The sequence below is a fragment of the Conger conger genome, chromosome 5 (genome assembly GCF_963514075.1).
Source record: "Conger conger chromosome 5, fConCon1.1, whole genome shotgun sequence".
Classification (NCBI taxonomy): Eukaryota; Metazoa; Chordata; class Actinopteri; order Anguilliformes; family Congridae; genus Conger; species Conger conger.
The window spans coordinates 5,306,146-5,318,645 of NC_083764.1; the positions used below are offsets into that span (position 1 = coordinate 5,306,146).

General features: G+C 51.3%; 1 protein-coding gene across 2 annotated transcripts in view; it reads left to right on the forward strand.

Moving 5' to 3' along the window:
* Positions 1–12,500, forward strand: part of hbs1l (HBS1-like translational GTPase) — a 55,777-nt gene that overhangs the window by 29,693 nt on the left and 13,584 nt on the right. The window contains exons 5-8 of one of the 2 annotated variants that reach the window (XM_061241425.1): positions 7,735–7,846; positions 10,612–10,838; positions 11,631–11,796; positions 12,311–12,428. In XM_061241425.1, coding sequence (XP_061097409.1) covers positions 7,735–7,846; positions 10,612–10,838; positions 11,631–11,796; positions 12,311–12,428 — 623 coding nt within the window. The remainder of the gene's footprint in view (positions 1–7,734; positions 7,847–10,611; positions 10,839–11,630; positions 11,797–12,310; positions 12,429–12,500) is intronic. The other variant, XM_061241426.1, reaches the window with a different exon arrangement.

The following is a 12,500-nucleotide window of genomic DNA, read 5'->3' on the forward strand; positions in this document are numbered from 1 at the left end:
GCAGGTCCTGCTACACGGTCCTCTCCCGGGCTGGAGAGCGAGGCAGGTGCTGCTACACGGTCCTCTCCCGGGCTGGAGAGCGAGGCAGGTGCTGCTACACGGTCCTCTCCCGGGGGTCTGGGCTGGCGAGCTCTCTCCGCTTTGCTTCCTGGAGCGCACTGAGACTGGCCCAGGACTGCAGCGGAGTGTGAGGAAGCTTCCGGAACAGGAGCTCTGGGGAACAGGATGCAGGGAGAAGGGGGGGGGGGGGGCTCCCCCCGTGTCTGACTGTCCATGTTGGACAGATAGGCAGCGCCGGGAGAGCGCGCCGTTCATTTCCTGAAACGACGCGGTACAGCCGCGCAAAAACGGTCGGCCGCCATTTTGTTTTCACAATCCCTAACCATGTAATGGACTATACCTGGTTAATACGTAGCTGCAGGAACAAGCAGTGATATAGTAATGTACTGCTGCCAAAGAGATTTTGCGCACGCACATTACTATACGCAGAATATAGTACATTTTATATAAAAACTGTAACCAGATTATTGCCATGGGTTTGAATCTTGGATAATAATTGAATGAAGCCTCAATGAGCCTGTATACATGGCCACACTACACTCGGTCGTGATGAAGTGAACTGGTGATGGATATGGAGTCACTTAAATGCGCAGTTCACCCAAAAACTGAATTTGAGGTAGGTTTCCATTTACCTTTAGACTACAGTCTTTATATCCACATATAGATACCTGCTGCCGCTGAGGAAACGCGTCTGAAGGAACCTGTATTTCTGTGTCGCTTCGAAAATGAATTTACGTCTTAAAAACTCAACGGCGACGTCTCTTTCCGAATACCGTGCCGGGGTTACTCGCAGCAATACAAAGAGCTTAACCTGGGCGCCGTTTCATCGACTAAACTACTATTTACACTGAAGCCTAAGCGCTATCCACAGTATCGTGCCAGCACGGCTGCTGTACTTCCGTTGAGGTAGTAAACGGCACGAGATGCACTCTGTGTTCATGAGTAACCGGAGCGTTATATTTGGAGAGGTGTTTCTGACGGACACGCCACAGAAGTGCAGGTCCCTCGACGTCCATTGTAGCCGTGTGACCCACAGCTTAGACAGAGAAAACGATCGCCGTCAAACCTCATCAACACTACCTGGACGGGTAGGCGGCTCTCTCTCTAAGTGGAGACCTACTTAAAGTGAAAAAAACTTTTTGAGTGCGCTGCCCCTTTAAACTCTGGTGTCGCAAGTTGGAAGCAGGAGGTCCTCTGCACGGAGTGTGAACTTTCTCAACATCCCCCCTGCGTGTGGGGCCTGGGTCCTGCCTCCAAGCCGTCCGCTTCCTGGGCCTGCGGGCGGGGGGGCGGGGGGGAGGGTGGTTGTGGTCTCGGGGCTGGGCACGGGACACACGGGCTGTGGAGATTGGGCGAGTGCCGTCGTACAACGACTCCGTGTTTTCACCGCCATCGCACCGCTGACTTTACGCTGAAAACACGGACGACCTGCCCCGGAGCCAACCGCAGTGGCACTAGTGAGGCACACGTTCCGATTGGCCAATCACAGTCCGGATTAGCTGTGACATCGGGCACTCATTCCGATTGGCCAATCACAGTCCGGATTGGCAGCGACATGGCACACACAGATGCGGTGGCTGTTGAAAGGAGTGAATTGGAGCAGGTGCTTTTCTCTTTCTGCCGTGTCTCTTGTTCAAGGTGTTCTGGTTCTGTTCAGAGTGGAAGCAGGCAGGCTTGAGGCCTGGTATTCTTCCCTCTGTAGAGAGTGATGTACGAGTCGGGTGACTCTACAAACATCCCCAGAGAAACTGAGCCCTGTGCTCGGAATTTCCCACAAAACCCTTTATTTTACACACACACACACACACACACACACACACACACACACACACACAGTCACACACTCACAGACACACACACACACACCCCCCCACACACACATCCCCCCCCCACCACACACACACACCCCCCCCCACCACACACACACACCCCCCCAACCACACACACACACCCCCCCCACCACACACACACACCCCCCCACACCACACACACACACCCCCCCACACCACACACACACACCCCCCCACACACACATCCCCCCCCCCCACCACACACACACACCCCCCCACACACACATCCCCCCCCCCCACCACACACACACACACACACAGACACGCACTCACACACACTCACACACACACACCCCCCCACACACACATCCCCCCCCCACCACACACACACAGACACGCACTCACACACACTCACACACACGCACACACACACACACACACACACACACACAGTCACACACTCACACACACACAGACACGCACTCACACACACACACACACGCACTCACACACACACAGACACGCACTCACACACACACACACACACACACACACAGACACGCACTCACACACACACACACACACAGTCACACACTCACAGACACACACACACACACACCCCCCCCCCCCACCACACACACACACACACACACACATACACACACAGACACGCACTCACTCACACACACACACACACACACTCACACACAGACACGCACTCACACACACTCACACACACACTCACACACACTCACACACACACTCACACACACTCACACACACACACACACACACACACACACACAGACACGCACTCACACACACACACACCTGATGGTTTTCCTTGCACAGCTGTCGTTCTCTTAAGTCACCTTAAGACATTATCTCTGCAGTCACCCAGCCCTGTCACGGCCCACACCGAGGTTTGCAGCCTGATCTGGCTCAAAGCTGCGTCCTTGTATTTTTAAAATAAGATATCTCAAAATAAATGGAAAATGGAGAAATGACAAAACCAGTAAAGACACAGTGATGAAAGTATTCCACCAAAAAAAGATGCCCGTCCGCAGATTCTGTGCTTTATTTAATTTGGGCTGTACCATTGGCACTTGGGCTGGCTAGCGGTGGTGGATCTCGTCTCCTCAGAGGTGTTTGGGTAAGCAGTCGAAAATAAACCCGAATGGTTTTTAAAAGCAACTGAAAGGGGTTTAAAATGGGCTCTGAGCTGGCACAGGTGGGCTGCGCAGGGCAGCGAGGACCAGGTGGAAGTGTCGGCGCGGATTGGAGAGAATTTCATTACCCGTTGGTGCTTCGACTGCGGTCCCAGCGGTCCACAGCGGGGGGATCGGACCACAGTCGGACCGCAGAGTGAAAGTAGGCCCCGACGAGGCTGGATTTACGCGTCTTGCAGAAGTTGCCGGCGACGTGCACCTGCGCTTTGGTCTGCGCTCTGCCCAGCTCGCAGACGAGGTCGAAAGTTGTGGTGACAGAACGGCTATCGAAACACGCAGCAGCCGGTAGCAAAGGGGGCTAATGTGCTGCGCTGGAAGGCTGCTGGTTCAATTCCCGGCGGAGCCACAGCAAGATCAGGCCTGTTGGGCCCTTGAGCGAGGCCCTTATCCCCACATTGCTCCGGGGGGATTTGCCCTTGCTTGGTCTAATCAACTGTAAAAATGTCAGCTCAATAACTGTACTGTACTGTGTAGAAATGCATAGATTGGGCATGGGGGGAAACAATGAGGAATCGCTGATAAATGGATTATTAGCTCGGTCCGGACACAACCCCGCCGAGGGGTTTTTCAGACGCTACGTTCAGACGCTACATTCAGACGCTACGTTCAGACGTCAGACGCTACGTTCAGACGTCAGACGCTACGTTCAGACGCTACGCTCAGACGTTGCAGAGAGCCTGGCTCGTCTCTTTGCGTCAGAGCGGGGATCGCCGCTTCGTTGTCTGGAAAAGGAGAGAGAAATTCCCCCCGCCGCGCATGCAGCTTTCACAGGTACTGCTGCCAACCGCTCTGACGTGGAGGGTGGAAATAAAGACACCAGAAGCGCGGCTTTTTCCGCTTAGGAATAGAACCTCCCTCCCTGCCCCGTCTCGCGTTCACAGGGCCGCTGCAGTTTCCTGGCCTTCCTGTCAGCGCGAGGTGTGGAAAATACGCTCTCTCCTGCTCGTCTGCAGCCTCCTGAACACCGCTCCACTTTCACTTCTACCGGGCGGGCGGGGGGGGGGGGGGGGGGGGGCCTGGCTTAGGAGGCAGCGCAGAGTCCTTGGCTGGGATTTGACCCCATAAGGTTCCGGACCGCGGTGTTCAGTAGCCCAGAGGGGACCCTGCGGCGTGCGGAGCTGAGCGTTTGGGTTCCTTCCTGCGCCGAGCGGGTTCTCCTGGGGTTCTCCGGTCCGGCCCTCCTGGCCTGCTGTCGTGCCGCTTTTACCTGCTGCAGTCAATCTTCACACCTGATTTAACTGGTCCATTAGTGCCAATCACTGGCCAGAGACTCCGTTCACCTGGTGACCCAGGTGTAAACCAGTCCCTGATGAGAGAGAGAGAGAGAGGTGGGGGCCCTCCCCCCCCCAGGCCAGATTGGAGGACCTCGCTATCCCAGAATGCTGTGCCACCCCTGGGCACTCTACAGGCCGTTGGTGGGTGGCACGGCAACCAGGCCGGGACGGGAGTGTGCGGGCTGATCAGAGTCTGTGAGCGAGCGCTCCCTGACCCGCCTCTCACTTCCTGCCTGCGGCAGGGCCTACGGTAGCTGTTCGCACCTTCGCCCACGGGCCGCTGGGGGGGCCGAGCCTTCGCCTGCTCCTCTGAGTCACGGCAGCCGCCGCCGCCGCCGCCGAGCTCCTCTTCAGCTCCTCTTCAGCTCCTCTTCAGCTCCTCATCAGCTCCTCATCAGCTCCTCTTCAACTCCTCTTCAGCTCCTCTTCAACTCCTCTTCAACTCCTCTTCAACTCCTCTTCAGCTCCTCTTCAGCTCCTCTTCAGCTGCATAATTTCTTCCGTTTTCATATACGATGCATACAGTGACAGCTTTGCTGTGACATTATTTATAGTTTTTTCTATAATTATTGGTCCAAATCATTCATTCTAGTGTCTGATATTCAGTAAGCAACCGTAATCATAAACCACATTCCTCAGAAGAAAAACTTCTGTTGGAAGTGGCTGCTTACATGTTTTAATTCTCCTTACATTTTGGTAATGCAGTTCTTAGACATTCAAGTAATAGCAACACTTTGCCACAATGTTACATTCATTAGCATTAACTAATGTAGTTGTGAACTGCTAACTACTGAGAAGTTAATCTGTGCAGCTTTGTTGATGTATTTATACTAATTAGTGTTAACAACTACATTAGTTAATGATAATTCATATTGGAATGAAAAAGTCAGTTAATGTATTTGTTCATGGCTAACTGATTTTAAGTTCATGCTATGGTTTTCTAATGAATAACGTATAGGTTACAAATACATGAACTAATGAAAAGTTAGTTTCATGCTTAATTAATGTATTCGTTCATGATTAAGTCAGGATTAACAACTACATTAGTTAATGCCATTTGACGTACTCTTTTTGTTGTATGACCCAAGTAATTGTCTGTTGTTTGTTAGTTTGTTTTGAACACGTTTGGAGAGGCAGCGTTTCGGTGCTGGAAGGATTATGTGGCCACCGCACCTGTAAGGTTAAAAAAAAGTCAAAAATAGTTTTTTGGCCCAGGTGTGGTCAGGCTGGCAGTGGTTTAGCAGTGCGGCTCTGGGGCGGTTCTGTTCTGGACTGGGGTGCGTTTGCCCGGCATGGTGTGGGTGTGTTTGCCCGGCATGGTGTGGGTGTGTTTGCCCGGCATGGTGTGGGTGTGTTTGCCCGGCATGGTGTGGGTGTGTTTGCCCGGCATGGTGTGGGTGTGTAAGGTCTCCGCCGCTGAAGGTTGAGGATGTCTCATTATTTGATTCTGTTAACGGATATCCTTCGCCCTGTGCATGCAGAAATTGTTTCGTAAGTGTTTTACGCTTCTAAATTTCACACGTGTTTTAAGTCTCTGTTCATCTGAAATGTTCTTGCCCCATTGGCACATTTTGATATGAGTCAAACTGCCTCGCCTCATTGGCTAAACCAATCTCGCCTCATTTAGCAAAGACGTAATAGAAATAAGGCTAATAGAATAAGTCCAAGTCTGGCGGTTTTGTTTTGGAAAAACTTTTTTGCAATGTGTCAAAGCATTTTTTCCTGCAGCAAAGGGGTATCTTTCAAAATGAAATTCCCCCATCCACAGAGCTTGTGTCGTCACCCAATGGTTTGAGATGGTGAGAGACGGTGTGTGTGTGTGTGTGTGTGTGTGTGTGTGTGTGTGTGTGTGTGTGTTTGTGTTTGTGTTTGTGTTTGTGTGTGTGTGTGTGTGTGTGTGTGTGTGTGTGTGTGTGTGTTTGTGTGTGTGTGTGTGTGTGTGTGTGTGTGTGTGTGTGTGTATGTGTGTGTGTGTGTGTGTGTCTCTACGTCTACGTCTATGTACATGTGTACGCATGCACAAAAAAAGCAGCGTGCAACTCATACTGTGAGTGGCGACATCATTGGTCCATTTGAAATTAATTCAAAAGTAACTGTCAATGAACGTATGAGAGTTAACCCTTTCCTTGCTCGACTATTTTGGTGAGAGGACATGCGAGATGACATCTCCTCAGCCGTGCTTTATGAGTCAGGGTTCTGGAATGACTGCAGCACTGACCTCAGAAAACAAGCCCATTGGCTCTGAATAGACTGATAGCATATTAAAAAAAAGAAAGAAAAAAAGAAGGTTTTGGATGTTTTGAATCACCCTGACTCAGGTACTGTACAGAACTTGAGCATGTTTTCTGGGGTAAAGGGAAAATAAATATGAAAACATGTGTTTTGTAAAAAAAAAAAAAGAAAAAAAAAAAAAAGGTGCTAAATATAGGGTGTTCATTCTAAAATGACACATAAAAAAGTTTTCCGTGGTCGTCGAGCGCTGAACACTTCTCACACCAGCAGATTGCTGAGGTCACAACATCTTTTGGGTGCTTTTTCCAGGCAGGGAGAGACCCAGAAATATGCCCAGAAACCACATTTGCCTGCTAACTTTAAAAAAACAATTGGCTTTTGTCTTTATTTACCTGCAAAAATGAAATTGGATACATTGCATCTCAAGACAAGAATCAAAGCAGCAATGGAGAATCAATCACTGTGCTAGACTTACATTACATTACAGGCATTTGGCAGGTGCTCTTATCCAGAGAGAAGTACTGTACAACCAATGACTTGCCTAAAACCAGGGACGCGTGCTGAAAGACCCTAGAGAGAATTAGAATCGGCTGTACTGTTAGCTAATTCAACTCTCATGACAAACACTTTAAAACAACTTTACAATTGCAATTTAGGATTTAGCCATTTGGGAGACCCTTGTAGGTGTTCCTGGCTTCCAAACCCATAACGACGTAACTGGGTCGGTTTTAACGGGTCGGGTTTAACGGACGCAGGAGGCCGTGTTCTGGAGTCACTCAGCGTTTCACCTTTCAGAAGATTCCGCCTCAGGCTTTTCATCCAGTGTGATGGAGCTCAGATGGAACAGAAACGTCTCTGACACCCCAGCGCCAGATTTTACTTCTGTGCTTCTGCACTTTATAAAAATATAAAAATAATATGTCTTAACAAGCATTATTAGTCTTGTTATAAGTAGAAAATAATCTTTATTTTTTTTACGTTCATATTTGCTTGACAAGTTCTTCTTCCTTTGGCAAATCTTGAAATGAGTCAACACTGTCTTTCATTCAGAGTGCACTCTGTACTGAGATGGGTTTCATCCAGAGTGCACTCTGTACTGAGATGGGTTTCATCCAGAGTGCACTCTGTACTGAGATGGGTTTCATCCAGCAGGGAAAGGACGGGACCCTCCGGTCAGTAAACTCGACTCAGAGATCCTGCCCAAAGTGGCCCGCATGACGGTCTCAGGGAAGAAGCCAACGCTGGGCTTCGACCTTCCCAGGTAAGGGCACCGAGTGACCAATCACATCACGCCACATCACATTAAATCACTTACATTCCATTACATCAGTTACATTCCATTTCATGACATTATATTGCATCACAGTACACATTGCATTAAATTGCATTCGTAGCAATACCTTAAAAGCACCGAGCCTGGTAGCAGCCTTCCCACATCAGTGCAAGTGTCCCACAATGCACCGCGGCCAGCCGGACCCCAGAAGCCTGCTCAGGCCTGAGCGTGTAACGCGGTGGGAACACACCATGGCCAGGTCGCGCAGCGCACAGGGGAAGCTGTGGGTGCCGCTGGCAGACGAGATCCGGGTTTCTGCAGCGCCAGAGGAGGATGTTGCGGTGTGTGTTTCTGCACGCTACGCCGTCAACGCGGCCCGCGGTCACGTACCCTGCCCCCCCCTCGCTGGTCGCGAAGGGGGCGACGGCGGTCGGGGGAGAACAATGGGCCGCCGGGAACGCTGGCTGGCTGGAGCCGTGAGATTAATTTCCTCACAGCCGCACCCCTCTCACCACAGCGCCTGGCCTGGGCCCCGTGGTCAGGGCAGACCTCTCCGTTAACCCCGCGGGAGGAGCACGCGTTCGCTCAGGGGGAATCCGTTTTCCCCAGAGTTCTGACTCGGTCAGCGTTCTAGAACTCGGTCGCCGCGGTCGCCGGTGGCGATTGTGACATCAGCGCTGGAATGTTCAGTTGTCCCGTTAATGCCCTTAGTGGTGGTTTTGAAGTTACGTTGGTCCGGTGGTCTAGCTAGTTTGAGCTGACAAGTCACGCTTACAAGTCACCCTTTTCAATACGGTACATGAATTGGCAGTTAGCATGAATGAACGATGTGCAAGTACATGAGCAAAGCAGTACAGATACATTTCTCAGTAGTTAGTTGGTTAAAAACAACATTAGTCAGTGTTCAGTAGTTAGTTGGTTAAAAACAACATTAGTCAGTGTTTGGCGTGTTTTTAACAGTGTGGGGTTTTCCTGAACGTATTACTTTGTATTTGTGATGTCACAGCAGCTTGAAGCGCTATGCCGGGGGCTGTGGACCTCTGCAGTGTTGAAGCTGAGCGATTAGCACTGATGGCGCTAGTGCAGCTAGGCTAACGCGCGCTAGTGCAGCTAGGCTAACGCGCACTAGTGCAGCTAGGCTAACGCGCGCTGATGTGAGCGCCCTCCCTCCCCTCCGTCCCTGTGGTGAACGAGTCTCTCTGGGGCGAAGGTGTCCCTGTTAAATGAGTAATGGGTTCCTCTAGCAGCAGATCCCGGGGGGTCACGGGTGCACCAGACGGCGCTGGTCTTTGACAGAGGCCCGGTCACTGGTCTCGGTTTGACTCACCACACGCTGTGGTTGAGCTGTGCGTCATCCTCCGTTCAGCCGGTGAGAGGTGGCGCGTGCAATCCAGCGCACGGTGACTCGCCGTTTTTCTGCCGAGCGTCCGTTGCCGTGGAGACGGCGCGTTGCCGTGGAGACGGCCGGTTCGGCCCGGTCTCTGCGCCCGTCGGCGTGACGCCGCCCCGCTTCTCCGGGCCCAGGGCTCCAGCTCTTACTCACCGGCCGTGGGAGGTTAAAGCAGTGGCAGTGATCTCTCTCACTCTTTTATTCTCTCTGTTTAAATGTCATCTGTTCTTTTTTTTTTTTTACTTTACTCTCGGGACGGTTTCTCTCCCTCCTGTCCTCGTTCTGTTTGTCTTGATATGTTGTCACTTTTCTTCGTTCCCGGTAACGTCATGTCTGCGACCACGTGGTGTGCGCCGTGTGGCTCCACACGCATCCTCCTGCAACGCTTGAATGTGCACGTGCATGGGCATTTTAGGACATTCTTAGTTTTATTTGCTTCCGAAATTCGCTTCTAAAATTACTGCTAAGTTGCAGGCCAATCGGGTGCACTCACCCATTCAGTTACAGCCAATACAGGCCGTTCAGATCTGTAACAGGGATCATTTGATTAGAGATCCATCAACAGGATCAGGTGCAATGCATGAACTTCCCAATTGACTTCTATTCCATTTTGTGTCAGCTGGTAACAGACTGCGCAGTTATTTGTAGCAAAATTGCCCATTATCCATAGTGTGGTCATTCACAATGAATGGGTGATTTGCTAATTGTTGCTACCTTTCATTTCTGCAAGCTAATGCTAGCACCTGACCCATCTCTCGTCGAGGTATCTCTGTCGGTTGCAGTAATGCTGATTCAGAGAGGCAGTGGAGGGGCAGCCTGTGTACTAGTGGTTAAGGTAGATGACTGGGGCCCAGAAGGGTGGAGCAATGCAGGGTTAAGGGCCTTGCTCAGGGGCCCAACGCTACGCTACAGGCCGCCCCACATTAACCACACACTGCTCTGGGGGGCAGGTTGGCCCCTGCTTAGTCTAATCGACTGTGGCTGGATAGAAGCATCAGCTACATGCGTGTGTTTTAGTCACTGTTATGAGAGCGCAGGAGGGAAAGAGAGAAGGAGAGAGAGAGAGAGACACTGAACAGGAGAGAGAGAGAAAGGGAGAGAGAGAGAGAGACTGAACAGGAGAGACAGAGGGAGAGAGACTGCACAGGAGAGAGAGAGACTGAACTGGAGAGAGAGAGAGAGACTGAACAGGAGAAAGAGAGAGAGAGACTGAAACTGAACAGGAGAGAGAGAGAAAGAGACTGAAACTGAACAGGAGAGAGAGAGAGACTGAACAGGAGAGAGAGAGAGAGAGAGAGAGACTGAACAGGAGAGACAGAGACAGAACAGGAGAGGGAGACTGAACGCTGTGCTCCTTTCCCAGCTCCGAGGAGAACGGGATTGTGGCTGCGCGTAAGGGGGCGTCTCCCGAGGACGTGGTCGCCATGGCGACGGCGGGCCCTGACTCCTCGGCCCGCCCAGTGGCCAGCGAGGACCCGGTCGCCGTGCCAACCCCGGTGAAGTCCGGCAAAAACAAACATCAGCTGAACGTGAAGGAGGAGCTGGAGAAACGACAGGGAGGAAAACCGCTGCTCAACCTGGTGGTGATCGGTACTGCACCCTGTATACTACACACTATACACACTACACACACACACTACACACACTATACACACTACACACACTACACACACACACTACACACACTACACACACTACACACACACACTACACACACACACTACACACACTACACACACTACACACACACACTACACACACACACTACACACACTACACACACTACACACACTATACACACACTACACACACTACACACACACACTACACACACTACACACACTACACACACACACTACACACACTACACACACACACTACACACACTACACACACTACACACACACAACCGCTGCTCAACCTGGTGGTGATCGGTACTGCACCCTGTATACTACACACTATACACACTACACACACACACTACACACACTATACACACTACACACACTACACACACCACACACACACTACACACACTACACACACTACACACTATATACACACTACACACACACACTATACACACTACACACACACAACTGCTGCTCAACCTGGTGGTGATCGGTACTGCACCCTGTATACTATACACTATATACACACTACACACACTATACACAAGCACTACACACACTACACACACACTACACACTACACATTTCACACACACACACACACACACACTACACACACTACACACACACAACATGTGAATGGGCAGTACTGACTGACTGTGCCCCTGACTGTGCCCCTGACTGCCCCTGACTGTGCCCCTGACTGCCCCTGACTGTGCCCCTGACTGTGCCCCTGTCTGTGCCCCTGTAGGTCACGTAGACGCAGGGAAGAGCACGCTCATGGGCCACGTGCTCTACCTGCTGGGCAACGTCAACAAGAGGACCATGCACAAGTACGAGCAGGACTCCAAGAAGGCCGGGAAGGCGTCCTTCGCCTACGCCTGGGTCCTGGACGAGACCGGGGAGGAGCGCGAGAGGTGGGCTTGAGCCTGCAACCCCCGCGCTTTACCCCCCTGTAGGGGGTTATTCCCCCACTGGGCTGCCCTATGTCAGAGTGTTGTGGAGTGTAGTGTAACCTGAAGGCTGCCGGTTTGACTCACTGCCTTCATGCCCTGGAGCAGCCTGCACTGCTTCAGTATAACAGGATACTGTGAGCAGTCCGGAGCCTAGGGGCTTGACTGGGACCTGGAATTTTGGGGCTTCAGGCCCCAGTGTAGTCACAATGTGATTGGGTTGGTCCCGGTTTAGTCTAATCAATTGTCAGCTAAATAACTGAATAACTGTAATGTACTTGCCTAAAGAACATGTCAAAGCTGTGAAAGTAGCTCTTGTTGTAGTAGGGGAAGGGGGTGTCCCAAATGCCTGTAATGGAATGATGCAATGTAGATGATGTGTTGGGGTGTGATGGTGGTGTAATGTGTGTGTGTGTGTGTGTGTGTGTGTGTGTGTGTGTGTGTGTGTGTGTGTGTGTGTGCATGTGCAATGTGACAGGGGTGTGACCATGGATGTGGGGATGACGAAGTTTGAGACGAAGACCAAAGTGGTCACCCTAATGGATGCACCAGGACACAAGGACTTCATCCCCAACATGATCACAGGGGCGGCCCAGGTACACCATCACATTAACCCCAAAATCTGCACTGGTACATAGCCTCAAACATTATCACATAACCCCAAACTC